This window comes from Elgaria multicarinata, chromosome 10 (genome assembly GCF_023053635.1).
Source record: "Elgaria multicarinata webbii isolate HBS135686 ecotype San Diego chromosome 10, rElgMul1.1.pri, whole genome shotgun sequence".
Classification (NCBI taxonomy): domain Eukaryota; kingdom Metazoa; phylum Chordata; class Lepidosauria; order Squamata; family Anguidae; genus Elgaria; species Elgaria multicarinata.
The window spans coordinates 87,457,617-87,481,627 of NC_086180.1; the positions used below are offsets into that span (position 1 = coordinate 87,457,617).

General features: G+C 42.9%; 1 protein-coding gene across 3 annotated transcripts in view; it reads right to left on the minus strand.

The window, feature by feature from the left end:
* SLIT2 (slit guidance ligand 2) overlaps positions 1-24,011 on the minus strand; it is a 317,811-nt gene that overhangs the window by 288,830 nt on the left and 4,970 nt on the right. For all 3 annotated transcript variants that reach the window (XM_063135275.1, XM_063135274.1, XM_063135273.1), the window contains exon 4: positions 499-570. In XM_063135275.1, coding sequence (XP_062991345.1) covers positions 499-570 — 72 coding nt within the window. The remainder of the gene's footprint in view (positions 1-498; positions 571-24,011) is intronic.

Genomic DNA, 24,011 nt, shown 5'->3' on the forward strand with positions numbered 1-24,011 from the left:
ATACAAAACACTTAACATCAAATGCCCTGAACAGCTCACTACACTGATTTTTAAATTCCAGCATATGCCTTACACAGAGTATAATTCCACAATGCAGGAACCACAATTACAGACTTCAAGAGTGCCAATATTCTTCAAACTACTACTTTACTTTTTGGTTCTTTAGACCATTTCCTTTCTATATTATTGTAAACAAAGAGAAAAGAAGAAACTCTAACCAATATTCCATCCAGAACTTAATCCACCGCATCATCAGAAAGCAGGTTCTAACCCAGGTTCAAAATTTAGGTCAGTCAGCTACAACAGTTAAAAAATATGGAACAATACAGAAGCAATTAAGAGGAGGATAAAAATTATCATCAATAAGGAAAAACGAAAACAGGAATTAAAGGTGTATTGGCTCCAGGAAAGACAAGGGACATATTTTATTTACAATTCAGAAGCACTGAGAAACATCTCAAAGACTTCCAAAACTGACATGGAATTATATCTACTTACAGTCTGTAGAGTTTCGGAGTCCCAAGAAAGAGCAACTCAGAAAGAAGCTGAAGATTATTTCTGTTTAGACGCCTTTAGTAGGAAAAAAAAGAGAGTTACAAATCAAATAATCAAAATAAATAGGAACTCTGAATTCTACCATGATGTGTCAAAACTAGATATCTTAGTGCTAAGGGATACAGCAGAAGCAGGAACTTTAATGCCAGGACCACAAAGGAACATAACCCAAAACACTGTGGCAAATTTCACATTTTATTTATTCGTATTAACATGAAATATGCATGAACGTGCTCATTTGCAACTTTTTTGTACTCTTCCATATCAAGAAGAAATGTTTGACAGCAAAGGGACCACCCTACTGGCAGGCCTTTACAATGACTTTCCACAAGGGAAAAACGATTGTTTAAGAGAACCATCAGACATGTTATAGCAGTTCATCATTCCTCAAGGACCATTGACAATTAAACTGACATGAGCTGTAAAAAACCAAACCTTTGAGATGGCTTTATAAAATACTAAGAAAATTCATGTCATTATGATTGACAGGCAATGGTGATGAGAGGACATGCATACTGCAGAGACTCCACATATAGCTTTCCCCCCATAGAGTGAGTGGAGGCTGTGCACTAAGGCAGGCTTAGGATCAATGTATACATGTTACATTAAATATGCACTATGGTAACATAAGTGCACCAGTCCACTGTATCCAGATTGAGACCACTGCATACAGAAAGGGAATTTCAACCTGCTCCCCACCTGCTTGATTTTTAAAATCACCCCATGTGGCTTTTTAAAAAACCCTCTCTATTGCCACAAATTGAGGTTATCCCCCTTTTAACCTGCATGCTGATGTGTGTTTGGGGCAAATTTTAAAAAGATTCTGGTTGTGGGGAAGGTTTAAACTACCCTCCATGCTTGCAGTGATCTGGATCTGGATCAGAACTCCATACATTTATTTTAGAGTAAGAAAGAGAAGATCAGCTTTATGCGTACGTATTTAATGTAATGTGTAGCTTGACTGTTAGCCATCATCCCAATAGCAGTGTTTTTCCCCACAAGAGCATATAGTAGCCATTGGTTTAGAAAGGGCTACGCTCAATGGCACTGTTGTGGTAGGAGCTAAACCTGCCTAATGAAGAGTCAAGAGTCAAGCTCCAATCTCAACTTGATGGCCATTTATTTAGTCCTACAGAACGAGGTGGAGACATTAAGAATTGAGCCTGGCCCTGCCCACGAAATCTTGCTCGGGCTTCCACTTTTTGCTCCTGCTACTAAGGCCTTTGCTAGACCAGGCTATATCCCAGGGTGATACCCGGAATTGTCCCTGTGCGTCCAAGATGATGCACAGGGGATCTCGAGCTCAGGCAGGGATCAACCCCACCTGGCCCCGGGATATAGCCTACCCCTTTGGGCCCACTTTTTCCTGCAGTCTCGGGCCACGAGCGTGTGGCCCATTTTCGCGGCTTTTCCCAGCTCCGCGCGAGAAAAGCTGCGGAGTCGAGCTCTGCGCCCATTGGGGGCAGAGTGGGGGGAGCAGGGAAACCTTTTTTTTTTAAAAAAAAAAAAAACCACCCCACTTATATTGGCGCATGAGCGTTCATGTGCTTCGTTCCTTTAAAAAAAATGGCGGACGTGATGGGTCTCAGCTTGAGCTTGCTGGATAAGCCCAGCAGTTCTAAGCAAATATCTATTGGCGTCCACGTGACCTCACCTTCCACAACAGGCATCCCATAAACACTCCTGCACCACTGAAAATGCGGGGGTGTTTTAAAAAAGAAGAAGAAGAAGAAATAAACCCTCAACCACTGGCTACATTTAAAAAGATATGTGGAAATCCTGTTCCCCTCCCCAAGGAGAAAATTCTCTGAACTTCTCACCTCTCCCAGCCTCTTTCGACTGAGTTTTCATTTCCCCCCACCCCTAACAAATTGCCAAAAATAGAATGGTCAAAATTTTCGTCACAGCTCTAGTTCCTGATAGTTTTGATAAGGGAAAAAAAAAGAATGCTTCAAAGCAGAATGCTCCCTTGTTGCAACTGTTTAAGTAGGGTGACCATATGAAAAGGAGGACAGGGCTCCTGTATCTTTAACAGTTGCATAGAAAAAGGAATTTCAGCAGGTGTCATTTGTATATATGGAGAACCTGGTGAAATTCCCTCTTCATCACAACAGTTAAAGCTGCAGGAGCTACACTAGAGTGACCAGATTTAAAAGAGGGCATGGCATCTGCAGCTTTAACTGTTGTGATAAAGAGGAAATTTCACCAGGTTTTCCATATATACAAATGACACCTGCTGAAATGCCCTTTTCCATACAACTGTTAAAGATACAGGAGCCCTGTCCTCCTTTCCATATGGTCACCCTAGTTTAAGACTAGCACCTTTGTCACCATGGTTCCTTCCGATCATTCAAAATGCATTCTGTTCATCCAGCAAAGCACAAGATTTGGAATAAACACCCCACAAACAGTCAAATAACAGTCATGTTACATGCTCCCCAAGTGCTAATGCTACAGAGTTTTGCTTTTCTTTGGAGAACTGTTTTCGTCCCCTTGTAATATTTGCTTCACTTACAAGTATTCGAGTAGAGCATGGCAGAAGCAAATACGCTCCTATAAGCAGACAGAGAAGCTCCTAATACTGCATCCTCTCTCCATTCAAACTGCGGCCATGTTCAGAAGACACCTTAAACCATGGCTTTAACCACGGTGAAGGCTTTTTGCTTTATTCACCATGGTTAAAGCCATGGTTTAAGGTGTCTTCTGAACACAGCCTGGATAACTGATTCTGAACTGTTTGTCTCCCCATTCCCTTAGCTGGCAATATTATCGAAAGCTCTGGGGTTATTACATTCCAGAAATTAGGGAGGTATTCCCAGCTATCTAGGGACCTTCAGTGTTCTTCTATTAGACTCCTGCCACTCAATCATTACAGTGATCATATAGCCACATTTATAAGTATACTACGTAACATTAAAACAGTAGAGTGTACAAAGCACTTCACATATACATTTGAGTACTCCTTAAACAGTCCTATAAGGTAGGTTATGTCCAGTTATTTGAAAGTACTTTTATCCCATTTTTCTATTCAGAATCCTCAAAGCAGCTACAATGGGATCACATCAGAACAAACAGAAGCTTTAAAAAATTCATCCAGGTGAGCTATTAAAAGCTTCACAAAAACTAGGAATTCCATTAGTAAATAATTGCTTCCACTACTTAGGGAACTACATACCTAGGAACACACAAAAACTCTTTAAAATGAATTTTGAGCAGCTATGGAAAAAAATCTTGAAGAATATAATGAAATGGGAAAAACTTAATCTTTCACTTTCTAGTCGAATAGCAACCATTAAGATGATGATCTTTCCTAAGTTAACATATTTGTTTTATGTATTACTGTTAGAACTGCAATATAAAACACTGAGACTTTGGCAGAGTAGAATATAGCAATTTATATTTAAAAATCAGAAACCACGTACAGTTAAAGTTTTTAGATATAGGCAGTGTGCAGAAGGAGGATGAGGTATTACTAATCTAATATTATATTATGAATCATATCAGTTACACTACCTCCTGTCTTGTTTATTGGCAGATGATAATAATCAGTGGGTACAGCTTGAGGGAATGATGTTACCATCAGAGACAGTAGATTCATTTTTATATATTAAAAATGAACTTAAGAGAATATGTGCTAGTGACACCTCAACCTTGAGAACAATTTTACAAGTATGGAAAGGGAAGGAGGAATTACTAGCAGGGATACCCTCTATGATTCCCTTATATTATCTGGACTTCCATAACAAAGTTTGTCCAATGGATATAATGGTCTTTAAACAGAAGGGAGTCTAGAGATTGAAAGAATTTTACCTGAATGCTCAGCCCCTTCCCCAGGGAGTTTTGGAGGACTCACTTGAAGGAGGCTGGAATAGCATGGTTAGCATGGTATCAAGTAGGTATGTTTATTAGGAGAGAAATTTAACACCATTTGAATCCATATTTAAGCTCTTGGGCAAGGAGGAGAAAGGCCTGGTGTCACATATTCACAGAGTGGTAATCCATGTAGACATAGGTCCAACCAACAGTTTAAAATGAATATGGGAACGGGACTGGTAAATAGAAATAGAGAATTCTTTATGGAACTCAATGCTGGAAAAATTCCATTTAAATCAGTACCTATTATTAACATGAGGGAACAAGCTTTGAAAGTTCTTCAAAAATGGTATATGACCCCTGTTTGGTTAGCACACATTCACTAGGAATTGTCAAGATTGTGCTGGAGGGGATGCAAGGAACCAGGTTCCACCCAGCATATGCGGTGGTCATGTGTAAAAGTGGCAAAGTTTTGGACTGAAGTCTTTGGTGAAATTGATAAGATATTTGGACAGCAGTTGGAGAAAACACTGGAGTTGGCACTTTTAGGACTATTTCTGGGAAACAATAAAAACTGATCCTTTAAGCCATTGGCTGGATTTTTGTTGTGGCAGCTAGACTGTCATTGCTCAATTTTGGAAGGACTTAAGAGGAGTTTCATTGGATGCTTGGTGGACTGGAAGATGGCCAATGTAACACCAATTTTCAAAAAGGGATCCGGGGGGATCCAGGAAATTAGAGGCCGGTTAGCTTGACATCTCTTCCAGGTAAATTGGTTGAAAGTATTATTAAAGACAAAATTAGTAAGCATAAAGGGCAGGTTCTGCTGAAGAAAAATCAACATGGCTTCTGCAAAGGCAAGTCCTGTCTCACTAATCTACTAGAATTCTTTGAGAGTGTCAACAAACATATAGGCCATTGCTAGATGAGGAGTTAGCCCGGTGTGAGGCCCGGTCTCCCTCCTGTGCATCCAGATGACACACAGGGGATCCCGGGGTCAGGCCGGGCGAAGTCCTCCCTTGAACCGGGATAAGCAGATCCGCTTATGACCCGGCTTTTCCACAGCCCTGGCCTGAGGCCGGGGCTGCGGAAGATCTAGCAGGGTCCGTGGCTTTTCCTGGCTGCTCACTTACGAGTAGCCAAGAGAAGCCACGGACGGGGCACAGCATTCCATAGGAGTGCGCTGTGCCCATTGGGCCGGGGGGGGGAATCATGGGGGGGGAGATGGGGGCCGGGGGAAAGAACGGACCCAGCAGGAGAGATTGGGGGGAGAAGAACGGGGACGGGCATGGCGCACGGGGGACAGGCATGGCGGACGGGGGACAGGCATGGCGAGTGGGACGGGGGACAGGCATGGCGAGCGGGGACGGGGGAAGGGCATGGCAGACGGGGGACAGGCATGTCGGACGGGGGAGAACGGGGTCAGGGCATGGCAGACGGGGGGAGGAACGGGGACAGGGCATGGTGGACGAGGGGAAGAACGGGGACAGACATGGCGGATGGGGGCAAGAACGGGGACAGGGCATGGTGGACGGGGGGAAGAACGGGGACAGGGCATGGAGGACGGGGGGAAGAACGGGGACAGGGCATGGCGGACGAGGGGAAGAACGGGGACAGGGCATGGCGGACAGGGGAAGAACGGGGACAGGGCATGGCGGACGGGGGAAGGACAGGGCATGGCAGACGGGGGAAGAACGGGGACAGGGCATGGCGGACGGGGGAAAAACGGGGACAGTGCATGGTGGACGGGGGGGAGAATGGGGACAGGGCATGGTGGACGGGGGGGAGAATGGGGACAGGGCATGGCGGACGGGGGGAGGACGGGCGAGCGAGTGGGCAGGGGGGCATCAGACATTGTGTTGGGGGAAATATGGCAGGGGGAGCGGGGAACCATTTATTTTGTTAAAAAATGTACTTACTTTTTCGTTGGTGTGCTCCTGCGCACATGGCCCTTTAAGAGAAAAAAACCTGGAGCACGCAACGGGGCTTTCCCTTGCCCCGTCGCGTGTTTATGTCTAGCTAGGGGCGATGGCACATCCTAGCTGCAGCGCGGCCTCGCCCCGACTCCTGACCGGATTATCTGGTAGGTCTAGCAAGGCCCATAGAGAGGGGTGATCTGGTGGACATTGTTTACTTGGACTTCTAGTCATGGAATAAGAGGAGGTGGTGGCGCTTGGCTTGAGGAGGGTTTGTGTGCGTCAAGGCCTGGTATGTGAGGCCTGTGTCGTGACAGTATTCAACTCACTACAGTTTTAAAATTGCAATTATTTTTTAAAAAATAAACCTCTACCACAGCTCAGATATTCATCACTTCCCTCTCAGGGCCTTGCTAGACATTTTGGAAAATCCGGGGGAGAGGAGGGGAGACCTCGCGTTACGAATAACGCGAGATTTCACCCTTATTCACACATGAGCCACAACGAGCTCTGGAGGAGAGCCGTCGCGGCCGCCACTTTTTTTATTTTTAAAGCAGCTGCAGTAGCGCAAAAGCCAGGAAAGGTAAGTAGGTTTTTTTTAAAAAATTCTCCTTTCCCCCAATCTGCAATCTCCCCCCCCCAGCCCCGTTCTCCTTTCCCCCCTGCCCCCCCGCCCGCGATGTCCGATCCCCCGCCCACCCACCTGGTCCCATTCTCCTTCCCCCCACCCCCACCCCTGATGTCCAAGCCCCCGCCCGATGTCCCCTGGGCCACAATTCCCCCCCAATCTCCCCGGCCTCTGTTTCCCGCCCCTCCATGTCCCCACCGTAGCCCTGATTTACTCCCCGGGAGTAAATCCGGTAGCCGGGAAAAGCGGCGGGCCTGGCTATATGCCTGTGGACTCAGGCTCAGCCCAAGACCGCAGGAAAAAACGGGCCTGAAGCAGTGCTGGTTACCCCAGGCCCAGGGAAGGTTCACCCCTGCCTGAGCCTGGGATCCCTTGTGCATCATCTGGATGTACAGGGGTGAGCCCGGGGTGAGCCCCATCTAGGAAGGCCCTTAGCTTCAGTGTTTATCACTTATAAAATATGAGTATTAGTTGGCTACTTTTGACCAGGTCTTGTTGCAGCTCCATCTAGCTTTTGAATTTAGCATTAGAATCCCTGGTCTACACAGACTGGGAGAGGGGCGTGTGCACAGCATGTAATTGGATCTACCCCTTGCTTGCAACACCATTTTTATTCTGACTCTGTCCCCCTCAGCCCCTATTTTGCCCTTTTCTCTGGTTTGTATTCTAATACAAATCAAAAAGTAACTGCCAGAAGCCTGACATCTGTTGCCCTCCCCCTAGTTAGGGTATCTCATCAGTTGATAAAAGATATCAATTGCCAGCCTAAGGAGAGATGGAGTGGGGCGAACATCCCCCGGGCACAGCAGGGAAGGCCCTGTCCCTTGTGCCTCTCAATTGCACTTCGGATGCAAATTTAGATGGACATTTATGGGAAGATTTTTTTTACTCCACAGATTAACACAGAATAAGACAAAATAGACCTATTGGTGAGAATATGTGCAAAGGTGACAGACTGGAAACAGACTATCCCTATCCCTATCCCTAGAAAAAGCAAGAATATTGTGTAAAAGCAGCTGAGGTTCATTTATCTGCATAAATTTCCATTTGAAGGAAGTTATGTAGGAGGAGAAGGGGGTGCTTTTGAAGTGACTAGAGGTTTGAAAAGCAGTTGAGACTGGTTATTCTCAGCAGGTCAAGTCTCTTCATCAAAGGTGAGAAATTTGGGACACTGTATGACTTAAGGCCCAATTTAAATATACTGCTGATCAGTATTGGTTTTTAAACCAACACCTTACTATGCAAGTTTTCCACGACTCGGGTGTCACATTCAAATTTTGTTACAATCCCAGTACTTTTATTACCATGCCAGGAATCCTTCGCTCAGGTCTACACGGCACTGACATGGTCCCCTGCTTTGATGGTTTAAATCATGGCCATTATCACACTTAACAAAGCCTTACTTTTCATGCCCAATGAAGCTCATCACCTGACTTGTATTACATGGGGGAGGACTGCAAGAACCAACCTCCCTTGTCCATTTGGAATCTCTATACCTTAAGGCTTAGATGGTTATCTACTGACAAATATTAAAGGACCTTAGAAGGGACATTACTTTTAAAGGGGCACGGAGCTTAGTAGCATTGAGTATTATAATTCTAGCGAGAATAATCCAATTGGCTTATATTTTCGTATATAGGATTATATTTTAAACTAAAATATTTAAAACTGAACTATTGTGTTTCTGATTTAATGTATTTTGAACTACCGTAGTGAAGTGCAAAAAGCTTGCCTCCTTCATGGTCTACCATGAGAGTAGATGTGCTATGAAAGTGTCATACTTTTGCCAACACACAACACATCTAGTATTCAAAAGAATACTTCCAGGCTTAGCCTCATAAAAGAAGCTAAGCCTGGAAGGAAAGCATCAGATCAAGTTGCTGAGATGAACCACAAGCACCTGATTATTGTGCTAAAAAACTAAATTGTTCACCATAACCAATAAACAGGCAGACTCTCCAAAATGAAAAAAAAAATGCAAGCTGACCATTTAATGCATTTACAAGTGGAGATCTATCAAAGTTGTTTTGCTTGTTTTGTTTTAATTTTTACACTGAGCCATTCATTCACACTCAGCCTATTCTATCAGGACACCTTTCTTTCAACACTGGTCTCCCCACAGCTGCTGGGCCTTGCCCTCTGTGCCAGCCAACGAACACTTTTTTGAGTTTTTCCACAGGTGTTGTGCTTTCCCAATTGAAGTATTTCTCAGGTAAATCCTTAGCTTTGTTTCTAATTGTTCTGCTGATCCTCATTTCCAACGGCTATTACCCCTGGTTCATGGATGCAGTTAGTTAACGAATTACTGCCAAACCAAGACCCTTGTAAAGGCAGGTCCGATCTACATGGAGTGGGATACTGAACCATTTATATCTGGATTTCTTCTCCATGGAATTGTTTTGGGTCATTAGCATCACACGCAGCAAAAAAAGGAGAGTACACATTACCTAAAAAAAAAAAATCATGCGTAAAACGGCACTTGAAAGCACCATCCTTCAGGGTTGGGTGGGCAGAGTCCCATGAGTAGAACTGAATGTCATCAACACCATTGGTGCTGCTCAGCAAATGAGCGAGAAGTGTAATGAAAGAGAGGAATGATGCCCCTAGAGTTTACCCCATATCTCTCCCCTCACATCCACCATTTGCATTCAGAAATGAAGTGCATTCTACTTGTAGGATGTTTACAGTGATACAAAGCCGTGCACCGTCACAGCACCAGAGATGCATTATTGAACACCCTGCTCCCTTGGATATTGTAATGGTGGAGAATGAATTACAACTCAGTACGTGACTTCAACCTGTTTCCACAATACCCCACGGCCCTCGCTGAGTGACTCTGCTACCACAATTGTAAGTAGCAGTGAACTAGCCGCAAAGGTATGGCGGAAAAGTTGTTAAAGCCCCTAAAATGAAAGTACAAAACTGCAAAGTATAGAAATTGAATCAGAAAAGTTTTAACCCAGCCCCTAAGTCCAAAACAGTACAACTGCAATTTAGTGTAAAGTAAAAATTTAAAACTGGAGTAGAAAATCTTGAAGTGCTCAAATTGAAAGTGCACAGCTGCAAAATGGTAGATCAGTAAAGAATGGAAGAGTCCTGCTGAGATATAATGCTAAGTGAAGCAGGAAAGGAAGGCTGTGTCCAAAGTGTGCTACAGTGAATGGGAGGGGGGGAGGAAATGAGGGTGGGGAACGGCCCACATCCAACATTGACGCAACAGAAAAGCACCCCTTGACTAGGTCACAGACACACCTAGCAAGCAGGAATTCCTTCCCCAAAATTGTTTTCAGCAAGCCACTAGACAACAGGCCCACAACTGACTGCCTTCATTCAACATCTGCATGGTAGCAACCATTTAAAAATATAAAAAAACAATCAGGAACCTGATCAACATCTGAGATCAGGCAGAAAAAATGGAGGAGAGGGAGAAAGATGCCCTGCCACCTTCTATTCCACCCCTTTAAGTGTTGTAGATGGAGAGAATTGTTACCCCCTGCCAGAACCCTTATACAGCTAAAGCAGTAAATACAACCCTGTACTGTCTGGCCCACAAATAGCATCCACAGCTAATTAGGGGCTACTTCTCAACCAATTGATCAGGGAAGTGGTATTCTGGAACAGAGACAGATTTTCTGGAAAAACTGAGTAGATTTTTTTTTCTTGAAATACTTTTATGGCATAATCCAGAAAAAGTCCCAGCGTTTCCAGCTAGGAAATGCTGGGAGTTATAGGACTTGTTTCTGTCTAAACATGCATAGAATTGCACCTTTAAAAAACAAAACTTAAGAAGTGTCAAGTTTATATACTGCATATATCTGAAAAGATTTTTTCTAACCACTATGGCCATAGCTAGACCAGGCCTATATCCCGGTATTGTCCCGGGATCATCCCTGTGCATCCAAATGACACACAGGGGATCCCGGGTTGCAGGCAGGGACGACCCCTCCATTTGCCTGGAATAATCCTTAGGTCTAGCTCAGGCCTATGTGTAGTTGAACTTAAATCCTTGATTTGGAAAACTCAGTACAGTGCACTTAATGTGACTTAAATGTATTTTCAAACAAATTCAAATTCAAACGCTTTTCTGAGACATTATTTTTATTCAAATACTTGTAAATATTTTAAGACATTTACTTCCCTTACACTATTTTGTGTTTAGGGGGGAACGTGAAGGCACTGAAAATTGTTAGCAAGCCTGAAGGAAAGGAAAGGAACCTCTCGTGCAAGCACTGAGTCATTACTGACTCTTGGAAGGACGCCAGCTTTTGTTGACGTTTTCTTGGCAGGCCTTATAGCGAGGTGGTTTGCCGTTGCCTTCCCCGGCCATTATTACCTTTCCCCCAGCTAACTGGGTACTCATTTTACTGACCTCGGGAGGATGGAAGGCTGAGTCAACCTGAGCCGGCTGCCTGAAACCTGCTTCCGCTGGGATCGAACTCAGGCCGTGGGGAGAGTTTCAGCTGCAGAAACTGCTGCTTTACTGCTCTGCGCCACACGAGCATGCCTGAAGATTTGTGGATATGAATATATGTGCTTCCAGACATAAGGGGGGGGGACCCTACAACTTTAGTTTTATATTTGACAAGTATTGCATCCAGTCTAGTTGCACAATCTAAACCTTATCATGTTCATTCATTATTTTGTATTGTATATCTGAAAGCAGAAAATGTTCTGCAGAAAAAGTACAGTAATGCAAAATGTTCCGTCCTACATCATTACTGAGAATGTGCATGTCATGATTTCCCCAATGTAAATTGCTTCCTCCAAAGAAACTCTTAGCTCTGTGGTGGGGGAAGGAGAGGCAAACAGAGGATGTGTGCCTATCATGTGTCCCACAACAGCTGGCCTATGCTAACACATTCTGCCACCAATAGTGCCAATATCTGGCACCCCAGCTTGAAGTACAGCACGCCCAAAGTAAGCTAGGAATATCCTGTAATTCAATCTATCTATGGACTTCTTGTATGAATGAAGCCTAGCAGAATGACATGGAAAATCATCAGGCAAAGTCCTTCATGTATGCAGTGATGCTCAACTAGATAGACATATGCAACACGTAAGTATTTCCCACATACTACATAACACCTGAAAGGTGGAATCACTGTACAAATTACAACAAAACAGAGAATTTGTTTCAAACATTGCTAAACAAGAAAATGAAAGAAATACTTTAAAAACAATATATTAAACAAATTATTCCTCAAAGTTTTACAAGAATATAATTGAAATTAATCACTTCTTTAAGCAAGACCCACACAGATGAGCCCTTATACATTTCTGTGACACATTTACAGACGTTGGAAATCCAAGATATTTAAAGATCTACATTTTATGAAAGGCCAAATTACACTGGAAACCATTTAATATTGTTAACGTATGATATTTCCTATTAAGGAACTGAATTTTCTGTAAGAATTTTCTCTAAATAATTCCTATAGGAATTTAAAATCTATAACTCCAGTGATGCCTGCAACAGAATGAGTAAATGATAAAGCTAAGAAAATGTTAAATTCAGTTAACAGAATGCAACTAAAAGATACATGGTTCAATAAAAACTTAACTCTTTAAAAGAGAATCCAGATTATTTAGGTATTTTGCAAATTAAACTAATTTAAGTGGTTAAAAAAGAGAGCATCCAGCAAACAGTGTCTAAAAAGAATGAGCACAAAACAGATGTGGGAAAAATAAACAGCCTTCCTGTCTTGGAATTTCTAAAAAGGTCTGCAAAGAGCAAACAGGACTTCTCATAGCAATTTGACTTCTAGACCTGTTAAAGAGAGTCCCATGAGAACTAGACTCAGATTAATTAAGTACAGTGCTAAAACTACTACAGTTAGCAAAAAGTACACAGTATCTTCAGCTACACAGCTTGCACTCTTGTCTCGGAGATGGAGCTAAAACCTACTCCGTTACCTGCTTTGTATTTCATTCTCTGGAAACAAGCATTCTAAAGCCCACAAAATGTGGGGGGCGGGGAGGGGGAGAGAATGATGTTTTACACTGAAAACCTGGGGCAGGTGTAGGTTATAGAAATTGCCAGATTGAAGCCACATTGGTTTATTTCTTTGTACCTCCTAGGTTTGATTTAGCATTGTGCATTATTCTCATGTTTGTAAGCTATTTGTTAGAATTTAGAGGTGTGTGTTTTTTAAAAAATTGAACCATATAGAGTGAAAGACAAAATGTATGTAGAATAGAAACATGAACCTCCCCCCCACAAACAACAACAACAACAACAACCACCCCTGGTACATTGAGTATCAGCACTCAGAGAACTTTGCCAACTCTAACAACTACAAAATAGACTAGTACCAAGTGTATACAATTGTCAGTAACACACAATTTCCCCCCTAAAAACACAAATCTGGCTAAGATTACATTACACTTGGATTTATTTCAGTCCTTTAACAGCCTTTATGTAGCTTTTCTATTTTTGCTGTAAGTTACCTCTTCGATGTGGTATTTAAATTGAGAGAACTCTAAAAGTAGACTAATTGTTTTGATGTTTAGGGGGGAAATATCACTACAGATGCAAAGGTATTATTCCTATACTTTGGAGGACACAATCATACCTGCTTTTCCTAACTGACAAAGAATAGAAAACTTCCTGTCCTCCTCCCTGCACAGGGATAATGAATGTGCACTTAGAAAGTGAAGGTTTCCGTCTCAACTCGGATTACCAAGGAGCAAGATCTTTTTGCTTTTCCCCTCCAGGCTGTTCAAAAGCATATTCTCTGCTTGAACTCTATCTTTAGAGAGAAACCTGGAAGCATTAAACCCTTGGTTTATATATTCCTAACCACTAAGAAAATCTGTACCTATAGAAACACACATACATATAGCTCTTTTAAAAAGAGAGAGGGGGAGGAGATTATAACATATGTATAGTATTGCAAAGACATATTTACAGCTCCTCTCTTTCGATGCAGGGCTACAGAACACAGATAACAGAATGAAACTTCTGTTCGTAATACAGAACACTCCTTTTATTCTAGAAGCACTTTGTGTATTTGTCATTTTAAAATGGGGCAGTAAAAGGACTAGCTGTGGGCAATTGCCACTGATGTTAATTCTTTTCAATGTCAAACCTGCCCAATCCTGAATGCCTGAGGGCAGCTGTAAAGTGAACACACATATACATATAAATAACAGAACAAGCTACCCTGAAAACCTGACCCTAGCTATCAAAAACCAGGCCAAAGTGTCTTTAAAATGCTCCCAAATGCTTAGGCCTTGGAAGCCATATCGGATGAAAACAAGCCAATGAATGGGGGTAGGGGGCGCATCTATTATAAGCTGCTACAGTACATCCATGTGGTACACTATGAAATTTGCTATCACAGTGTAGCTCAATCATACTTTATGGGCTTTGCTACAATCAGCAGTTTATACTGGGCAAAAATTAATAAGCATTTGCCAGAGGTGGCAATTAAAATACTTCCTACTTTTTACAGTTAGAAAAGCGAGTCCTTTCATTATTTAAATGTTATTTACAATTATTTTAGGTCACCTTTAATAGTAGAGGGTACAGCCCTCTCGAGGTATATATATTTTACAGCAATCACAAATTTCTTTAACTTCCGATAGACTTCTTTCATATTAATAATTCAAAAGTGTTTTCTGTTAGATGCAGACTTCTACTAGTGCTACACTCCTACCTTACATTTCTGTCATCTTGAAATTTCACATATGAAGTCACCTCCCAAAGTTTTGCCCTGGATTGCAAACCTAAACCCAATTACATAAGCTTAAGCATCACTGAAATAATGGAACTTAGGGTGTTGCTGACACCTTCAGGCGTATCGAAGTGTGAGAGACAGAAGAAACTTAGGAAAATACTCCTGTTGCCTCTACATTCCACCCACCAACCCCATAACTGTCTCAGGTCTGGATCCAAGGCAGATTTGAGGCTGGGGGGAGAAACTTGACATGATCCCCTCCTGTGTGGCTCTCTGACACTGTGCCCACAGGTGGAGGCAACTCCTCCTAGCCCTGGGCACGCGGATGGAGAGGCTAAGTAGCAAAAGCGTCAGCTACTGGCCACCACCATCTGCTTGCTCGGGTGGCTGAGAACATGTGGTGGTGTCTTGGAGCTGCATCAATTGTTGCCACACAGAGGCGACAGCACCTGCTGCTCTTAGCCACTCACCTGGGCAGAAAAGCTCAATTTTGCTTGAAACTGAAACTTAAGCAGTATGAATGTACATAAATGTTAAAAGCTCAAACTTCAATAGGAATTAATCCCTTCTGTGCCAAACAGGCAGGGCAACCCCTCTGCCAGGGAGAGGATGGACAGGCCAATCAGTGGTTAGGCTGTCGCAGCCAGTGGGAAGAGGGAGGAAGGGATGGGGCTGTGCCCATGCAAATCTCAGAAAGGGGATTCCCTATGCACAAGTCACATAAGTGTTATTCATAAGCCACTCTGTGGTGACGGAACTGAGGAGCAAAAAAGCGAGAAAAGAGCAGGACTACTAGCACCCATAGAGACATGAGCTTAACCCTAGTTATTAAGACCTGTCTACAGTATGCATAACACATAGCGCTCTCTCTCTCTCTCTAGGAAATGCACACATACTATCACACAGCTACAAGCAGCTTCCAAGCTGCTGAGTTTCAATAAAACAGGGGTACAGAACCTCAGGCCCAGGGTGCAAATCCAGCCTGCTGGCATTTCTCCTTCCCCCCATCCATCCACCATTGGGGTGGTTTCCTGGGCTATGTACAATTTCCCCACCAATTCTAAAGCATTGCAATGCCTCCCCTAAGGCTTACGCCCCTATTGGCAGTAAGACCTTTAAGCTAAATGCTGGTATTTGGGGGCTGGCCCCTTTTGCCTTTAGTCCCCAAGAGCTTCTAGGAAATAGAAAGAGGTTCTACACGTCCACAGGAGAACCACTAGGGGAGGGGAGAACAGCTGAACCCTTTGTTGTGGTTTCTGCCTTTGAGAGTAGCTCTCCCATCCATGGGGGAGAAAAAAGCCACTTGGGATGGGCGATGTTTGGGGAAAGAGTTAAGAAGGACTGTTCCACTCAGCTCCACTCCTGCACTGAAACTAGCAGCGGACAGATTGATTTCAGGAAGCAGAAGGTTCAACCATATAACACCTGCTCTGGTCCGCTTGCACTGGCTGCCTGTATGTTTCCGAGCCCAATTCAAGGTGCTGTTTTTGACCTATTAAGCCTTACATGGCTTGGGACCACAATACCTGACGGAACGCCTCTCCCGACCTGAATATACCCGGTCACTACTTCCAACATCTAAGGTCCTCCTCCAGGTGCCTACTCTGAGAGAGGCTCGGAGTGTGGCAATGAGGGACAGGGCCTTTTCAGTGGTGGCCCCAGACTATGGAACGATCTCCCTGACGAGGCTCACCTGGCGCCAATGCTGCTATCTTTCCGGCGCCATGTTTAGACTTTCCTCTTTGCCCAGGCATATGATGGCACATCTTAATCACCCACATGTTTAGTTTTAAAACAGTTTTTAATGCTTTATGTGTGTATGTTTCTGTGTTTTAGAATTTTAAATTTTGTATACTCGTTTTTATCTTAATTTTAGAATTTCTGTAAACCGCCCAGAGAGCCCTGGCTATGGGAGCGGTATATAAGTGTAATAAATAAATTAAATAAATAAATTGAAGGGTTTTTCAAAGTATGTAGTTCAGCCCCAAAATTCCCTTCAAATTTAATCCTGTCAACAGCGAGATGTCCATTTGAAGATGTCTAATAAAAAGACCGAAACAACTGTTGAAATTATGCCGTTCATGCTAGAAATTCCTAGCTTGAAGTGAATTCCTGCAGCGATGGTGGTGGGAATGGGGCATGCAGAGAGTGCCAGTAGTTGCCACTCCTGCCACCAGTCAAGTGACATCTGAGGCCTACGCTCCTGCCATGGCTACTGCCGTGTTCCCCAGGGCCCTCAACCCAGTGCAAAACTACACCAGAGTAGATGTGGAAGTGTACACATGCACTGAAATGCCCATTAGCATGACACTTTCCCATACTTTACTTGTGCCACATTTTCCAAAACAGCCTGGGAACCACTTTGCAAGATACAGAATTTTTGAATTTTTAAAAAAAATTAAGGTGGTTTTGCTTCCAACTCCCACTACACGTTTCTGCAAAGGTCCTCCTGCTCTGTCCGCCACCACACCCCAATTAGCCTTCTCAGTCCACAATAGGATAATGTTAAGTGGATGCCAGATTGTAGCCTGACATTATTAAACTGTTTTCAGGTACAGAAGTTGGGTATTGTTTGCTCTTTTGAAATATCATTTTTCTTATATTTGTGGGCACACATAATCCAAATATGCAGGTGAAGCCACAAAAGGTGCATTGTAGACCAATACCTAATGAAATTTAGTCTACAGGACTATTTTAATCTTTAGTCAATGTACATTATTATGGTAAGAAATGTGATACTGGTTACCACTGCTAGGGTCATGACCGTTACTACGAAACCTCACTACATTAATTTCCCTAGTGCAGTGACCTGAATCAGCATTCTATACAATGTCCGCATATAGAGGAGTGGGTGGAAGATGAGATGGTTGAAGAGAAGTGGAAATAATCTCCTTTATCATCAGATCTAAAGAGTATCAACTGATGCTAGCGGAAACCAAACTCAGATTTCCATCTCACTTCAGCTTTAATGCTCATCAAAACTCCATAAATGATAGGTTTGCTCTTCTGTCTACCCATTCTCATTGACAAGAAAACAAGCTGATACAAACAGCTTCTTGTACAGGGTCATTGATGTATGTTTACTTAACACATAAAGAAATTAATATGCTAATACAAGTATTTTAACTGCATTCCTAATTGATTTTTTTAAGGACTTATAATACAATAGCTTTGCCATAACGAAATCTTTTTTTTTTAATTGTAGAAGAGATACCGAAATTGGCAAAACTGGTGTGTGTTCAGATGTCTAATCATCCCAGGTGTGAATAGTGTGGTAGAACTGCCCGGCTTGTCTCAGCGATTCCCCGGCTGGAGAAGGGGGGTCTGACTTGGCCAGCCCAGACGCACACCCCTTCGCTGCCGCTTTTAACCCTTTGGGAGTCTAGGTTCTCAAGGAACGACAGCACACAGGAGATAGGGACCAAACACTTTTATTCTTTACACAAACACACTTCCATAAGGGTCCACACATAAAGGTAACACGTAAGAGGTTTTTTTTTGGGGGGGGGGAAACACGGACAAAGGAATGACACACTCAAGACAGCAGGGACTAATACCTCCCCCTTTACACACTCAGACCAATTGGATTCACACTTACTCCCCGCTAACCACCCACCAGCCGTAAATCCGGCAAGGTCCCTTGCCCACTTGTACCCAAACCTAAATCTAAAACACTACAAACACTTAACACTGCGACTCAACCTCTGTTGCTCACTTCGACTCAGCTTCATGCCACTCAAACTGACTCTTTCCCTCAGCAGTCACGTGGGGCTTCCGCCATCCAGCCGGCCTGGATGTTCCTGCTCACCACGCATGCACACTGGACTCCTGACACCCACAGGAAAGAGACCGGACCCTTGGGTGCCCAAGCTTTTTATCTCTTTCTGCGACCCCCTTGTCACCAGACCCACCCTGACCAATTGAAACCCCTTAGCAACCCACACCTCACCTGAAGGAAGGGGGGAATGCTCCTAGACATTGCACAGCTGCAACTTGTTACTCTCTCCCCAGTACCAGCCCGGGGAGGTGTTATCAGATGCCAGGCACGTCTCGCCCAGCGCGGCCTTGGCATTTTACTTGCTACTCCCTTTTCGGACACAAAGAAACCCCTCTCCCTCTCCCTGGGATAAAGCAAAGATGTTCTCTTAAAGGGTCCATGGGCCCAACCCATGACAGCTAGATATCCAATAACTAACATTTAGGTTAAGTGGGTTTTGTTAGAAAATCTAATGTGAGGAACAGAATAGACCACTGCAGAAAACTGGATCTGGAAAGCAGGTGCAAGAATTTCAATTGCAACTTGCACAGAGGACAGGAGGCCCAGATATTTTGCAGACAAAATTCGCGTTCATCTTTTTTTCCAAGACCTCAGAGCAGGAAGTGTCAAGCAGCAAACATGACATTTATAGCTGCTCAATATTTGACCTCGTTGAATTACACCACCAACAGTTGTCTCATAGTGCCAACCCAAACCTTTGCAGTGACCTGAAAACAAACTTTAGTACAAGCACAACAGAACCAGAGCTTAATGTAGAGGTTGCAAATCCAACTGTATGCTGTGTGGATATTTAGAAATGAGTGAATATTTTGCAAGAAACCTATTTGCATTTTCTTGCAGAATTATATAGGATATGATAGCATTAAAGATTTTGAATGGATAGAAAATTCACCAGCAGCATCTGCAATAAGAAATGTCAGTTTTGCAGGATCAACAGAAGAATCAAACCTTTCCAATGAGTAACAGTCAGACAGTTACAAAGGTTGCCTCAAACAGTATATATAGATTCACTCATGGAAAACACATGAGTGAATATATATTTCTCTCCATCTATTATAGTAGAGATTGATAGTAGGACAAAGACTATGTAAGCCACCTTGGGTTCCTTGCAAAAGAAAAAAAAAGTTGGGAAATAAATGTAATAATAATAATGATGATGATGATGATGATGATGATGATGTAACATAATAATAGTATGAACACTTCTGCCTATTTCTCCCATCCTCTCCTCATACTTTTGGTCAATACTGCCAACTCAATTAACCCTCCTTACCTGGTCCTTATGAGCCTAAGGAAACCTACAGAATTCCTCACCTTTTGGAAAGGCTATGGGAGGCTTGTTGGAGCCACTCAAGAACTGTATGTAGCAATAATTAAGGCAATATAGGTTCCCCTTTTCATAGTCCTACAAATGGAATTTTATTTATTCATTTAATGTATTTATGAAATTTTTACCCCATCCAATAGCCAAAGCTCTCTGGGCAGTTCACAACAATTAAAACCATAAAATACACCATAGAATCATAGAACAGCAGAGATGAAAGGGGCCTATAAGGCCATCGAGTCCACCCCCTGCTCAAAGCAGGAATCTACCCTAAAGCATCCCTGACAGATGGTTGTCCAGCTGCCTCTTGAAGGCCTCTAGTGTGGGAGAGCCCACAACCTCCCTAGGTAACTGATTCCATTGTTGTACTGTTCTAACAGTCAGGAAGTTTTTCCTGATGTCCAGCTGGAATCTGGCTTCCTGTAACTTGAGCCCGTTATTCCGTGTCCTACACTCTGGGAGGATCGAGAAGAGATCCTGGCCCTCCTCTGTGTGACAAACTTTTAAGTATTTGAAGTGTGCTATCATGTCTCCCCTCAATCTTCTCTTCTCCAGGCTAAATATGCCCAGTTGTTTCAGTCTCTCTTCATAGGGCTTTATTTCCAGACCCCTGATCATCTTGGCTGCCCTCCTCTGAACATGCTCCAGCTTGTCTGCGTCCTTCTTGAATTGTGGAGCCCAGAACTGGACGCAATACTCTAGATGAGGCCTAACCAGGGCCGAATAGAGAGGAACCAGTACCTCACATGATTTGGAAGCTATACTTCTGTTAATGCAGCCCAATAATACCATGATGAAATACAATATAAAAGTTTAAAAGTTTAGAATTATAATATAAAATAAAAGCCAGAATAAAACGAAACAGCAGTACAAACATTTAAAATGCAGTAACAGATTTAAAACAACAAAACCTGAAAGACTAAAATGCTTGGGGAAATTAGCTGGTCCTTATGACGCTGAAAAAAGCACAAAGTAGGCACCAGGCAAGCCTGTTTGGGAAACTCATTCCACAACTGGGATGCTACAACAGAAAAGGCCTTCTTCCTAAAAGCCTCCCACATTTGGCAGGAGCTCCCAGAGAAGGGCTGTTGAAGATGATCCTAGGGTCTGGGCAGGTATACATGGGAGGAGGTGATCCTTCAGGTAACCTGGCCACAAGTCCCTGTTAACAATCTCGCTGCCCTATTTTGGATCAGCAGAACAGATCAAACATCACTTAGGTGGGCAGACAAACTACCCACTAACAGTTCCTCTGCTTCATCTGGATTGAATCTCACTTTACTGATCCTCATCCAGGCCATCTCCATGCCCAGGAACTGATTCAGAAACCACTGCCTCACCTGACATTTGATGAAAAGGAGAGTTAGAGCTGGGTGTCATCTATATACTAAGGACACCTCAGCCCACACCTCCTGATAACCTGGAACTAGAATGCCGGAAGCAGCCCAGCCACACTTTCAGCAAACCACATGCCCACCACGCTTTCAGCAAAATCTAATTAAATTTAAGAGTCAAAGCACAAAACAAGGCTAGGCTGGAAACCTGATCCTCTACATTTTTCATGATGGATTGTTTGTCTAAAGTGGGCCTGTTGTATAGTAGCAGAAACTTTTCATCAGAAACCAAACTTAGCAAATGTAAAAACTAGGGCTTCTGATCAAATAAATGGGCAGTTACATTTGATCCAAGTATTTGAAGCTTTCAACTCATCTCAGCTAAAACATGGGGAGGAGAATTCTCTTTTGTAAGCATAACACACATACACCATGGTTGTGTCCAGTGTTCTATACAATGTCTGAGTATAATCCTTGGTCTCACAGGTTGATCAATCTCCTTTAAGGTGAATCACAGATAAGCACCACATCCAGGCCTTTTATTTATTTATTTATTTATTTATTTATTACATTTTTATACCGCCCAATAGCCGAAGCTCTCTGGGCGGAAGAAAACAGGAAGAAAACAGGAAGAAAACAGGCTGTGACAGACAGGCACTCCTCTTCCCTCTCTAGCTCTGGCTTTCTGCCTGGCCTGACCCCATTAAAAAGGAAATTTTCTATTGTCTAGTGTTGGGCTGCCAAGGGATTTGAACTACTGTTTGAGGGGAATCTTTCAGCTATCCTGCTACCCCCTAGGCTAGGCAAGGCACTATGGGTTCTTTCTGTAAACATGCTTGTGAAGTGTGCAGGGAAGAGCAACTATGGCGTAGCTAGACCTAAGGTTTATCCCTGGATCGTCCAGGGGTCAAACCTGTTCATCTAGGTGACACACAGGAGATCCAGTGCTCAGGCAGGGGTGAGCCCTGGATGATCCCAGGATAAACCTTACGTCTAGCTATGGCCTATGTCGATTGTCACTTTCTGTTCTAGGTAATATAAAATCGGAAGCCATCATTGTGTTTGGTGAGGACTGATGGAGTTGACAAGGATACCATGAGTGTTGCAGCATTTAGGTTTTGTTGATAATGCTATTCTTAGCTTTTGACTTTGCTCTGGGAAAGCACAGGATCAGGACTATACTACACTGACACAACCACAGGCAAATCAGAACCACAGGATCAGCCTGGCATGTCGTATGTCACAGAAGAAAGCAAAGATGAATCTAGACATTATACACTAAATAAGTAGCAAAGTTATGAACTAAAGAGAAAACCACAGAACACTTCACAGCCAGCAGCTTCAGGGGCTTCACATTCATTATATATCAATATAATACTTCAAAAAAAGACTGCCAGAGGAGTTAAGGTTTTTGCAAGGCATCTGAGTGTTTTATATTTCAGTATTATACATGTACATAAAATAAATATTTGAAGTGAATATCCTCAAATTTCCAAGGAAATACTTTTTGAATTTCACAGTCTTGAAGAGATAAATTGGCCACCAGACAGCGATGTGTCTGTCAGATGAATGTGGCAGTTGTCAACAAAAGGAATTTCAGGTTTTACTCCCAAGTACGGAATCTTAGCCAACAACTGGGATGATTTCAAAAATTCTGAATATCAGGTTCCATTTAAAATTGCTTTTCCCACCCCAAAACATCCCCAGAACCTTCCACAGAACCAAGATCTGCAACACTGTTATCATAACGTGGGTAAAAACAAAAACCTTAAACAGCTTAAGAGTTGCTCTGCTTTCTGACCAAGTTCCAAGATACATCACATGATTCTAATTTGTTATTTTGTCACCACAAAACCAAAATTACTCATATAAGAGCATGGAACTGCACACTTTTCACAGATGCTATCCACAAAAATATTGCTTTTGAGAACTGAAGAAGTATTGGCTTTCAACAAATGTACAAGGAATTACTTATTTTTAGTAATTAATCAAAGCACAAGTTAAGACTAAGGGACAAACTACACACAATGGCAGCAGACCTGCGTCTTTGAACAAAGATCTGCTACAGTCAGATGTAAAGGGGGGAAGGGTCAAATCTAAACTGCAAAAGAGTGGTGGGGAGGCAATGGGTGCGGAACACGCCCCCTACTTTTTTTCCCCTCCCAGGTGGGCTCACATGTGGTAGTGGAGCCCAGCTTGGAAAATTGCTCTGAATACAGACTGTGGGTAAAGGAAGGAGCTGTGAACTCCTCTTGCAATTTAAATTACACACACCCCAACGTGCCCCTCCCTGCCTACTTTTACATGCTGTTGGGATAGACATGTGATCTTTGATCATCATTTGTTGCATATTAATAGATGTGTTGTTTATGCTGATTTTGGAGGTAAATTCAAAATATTTACAGGGTCAATTTCAAAGACAATCCTCAAACCCTAATGGCAATACATTTCTGAGAATGCAATTAAGTATGGTAAATTATGCTCACATACCATATATCACACCAAATATCTAATGACTAGCTGGCCCTGTTAGCTAAGTACAAGTCCCAGGCCTTAATGGGTCATTTGTATAAAATGAATGGATCTTTGAGGGATAGTCACATAGAAAAGAATTTTCAGGAAAACCGATGCCCAGAAGCCAAGACTGGCAATAGCAGGTACACACAAATTGTACGTTACTCACATTTACAACAGAAAATTCTTTAGGGAATTTGTATCTTAGGACTAAGAGCTGCCTCTGGGTAAATATCCCCCACCCACCCCCCAAATGCAAATCATGTACTATAGCTCAAACCTTCAAAGCACTTCACTGGTCCAAGACTCTTTACTATTTCTCTGATTTCATAGCATCAATAGAAAGCTTTTGCAGACCACGGCTTCAGTACAAAACACAACCGAGCCAAACTGGGTCCACACAACAGTGTCCACACAACAGAAGTGGAACTTTCAGTGAAAGCACATGAACAACATGCAACAAGTGAGAA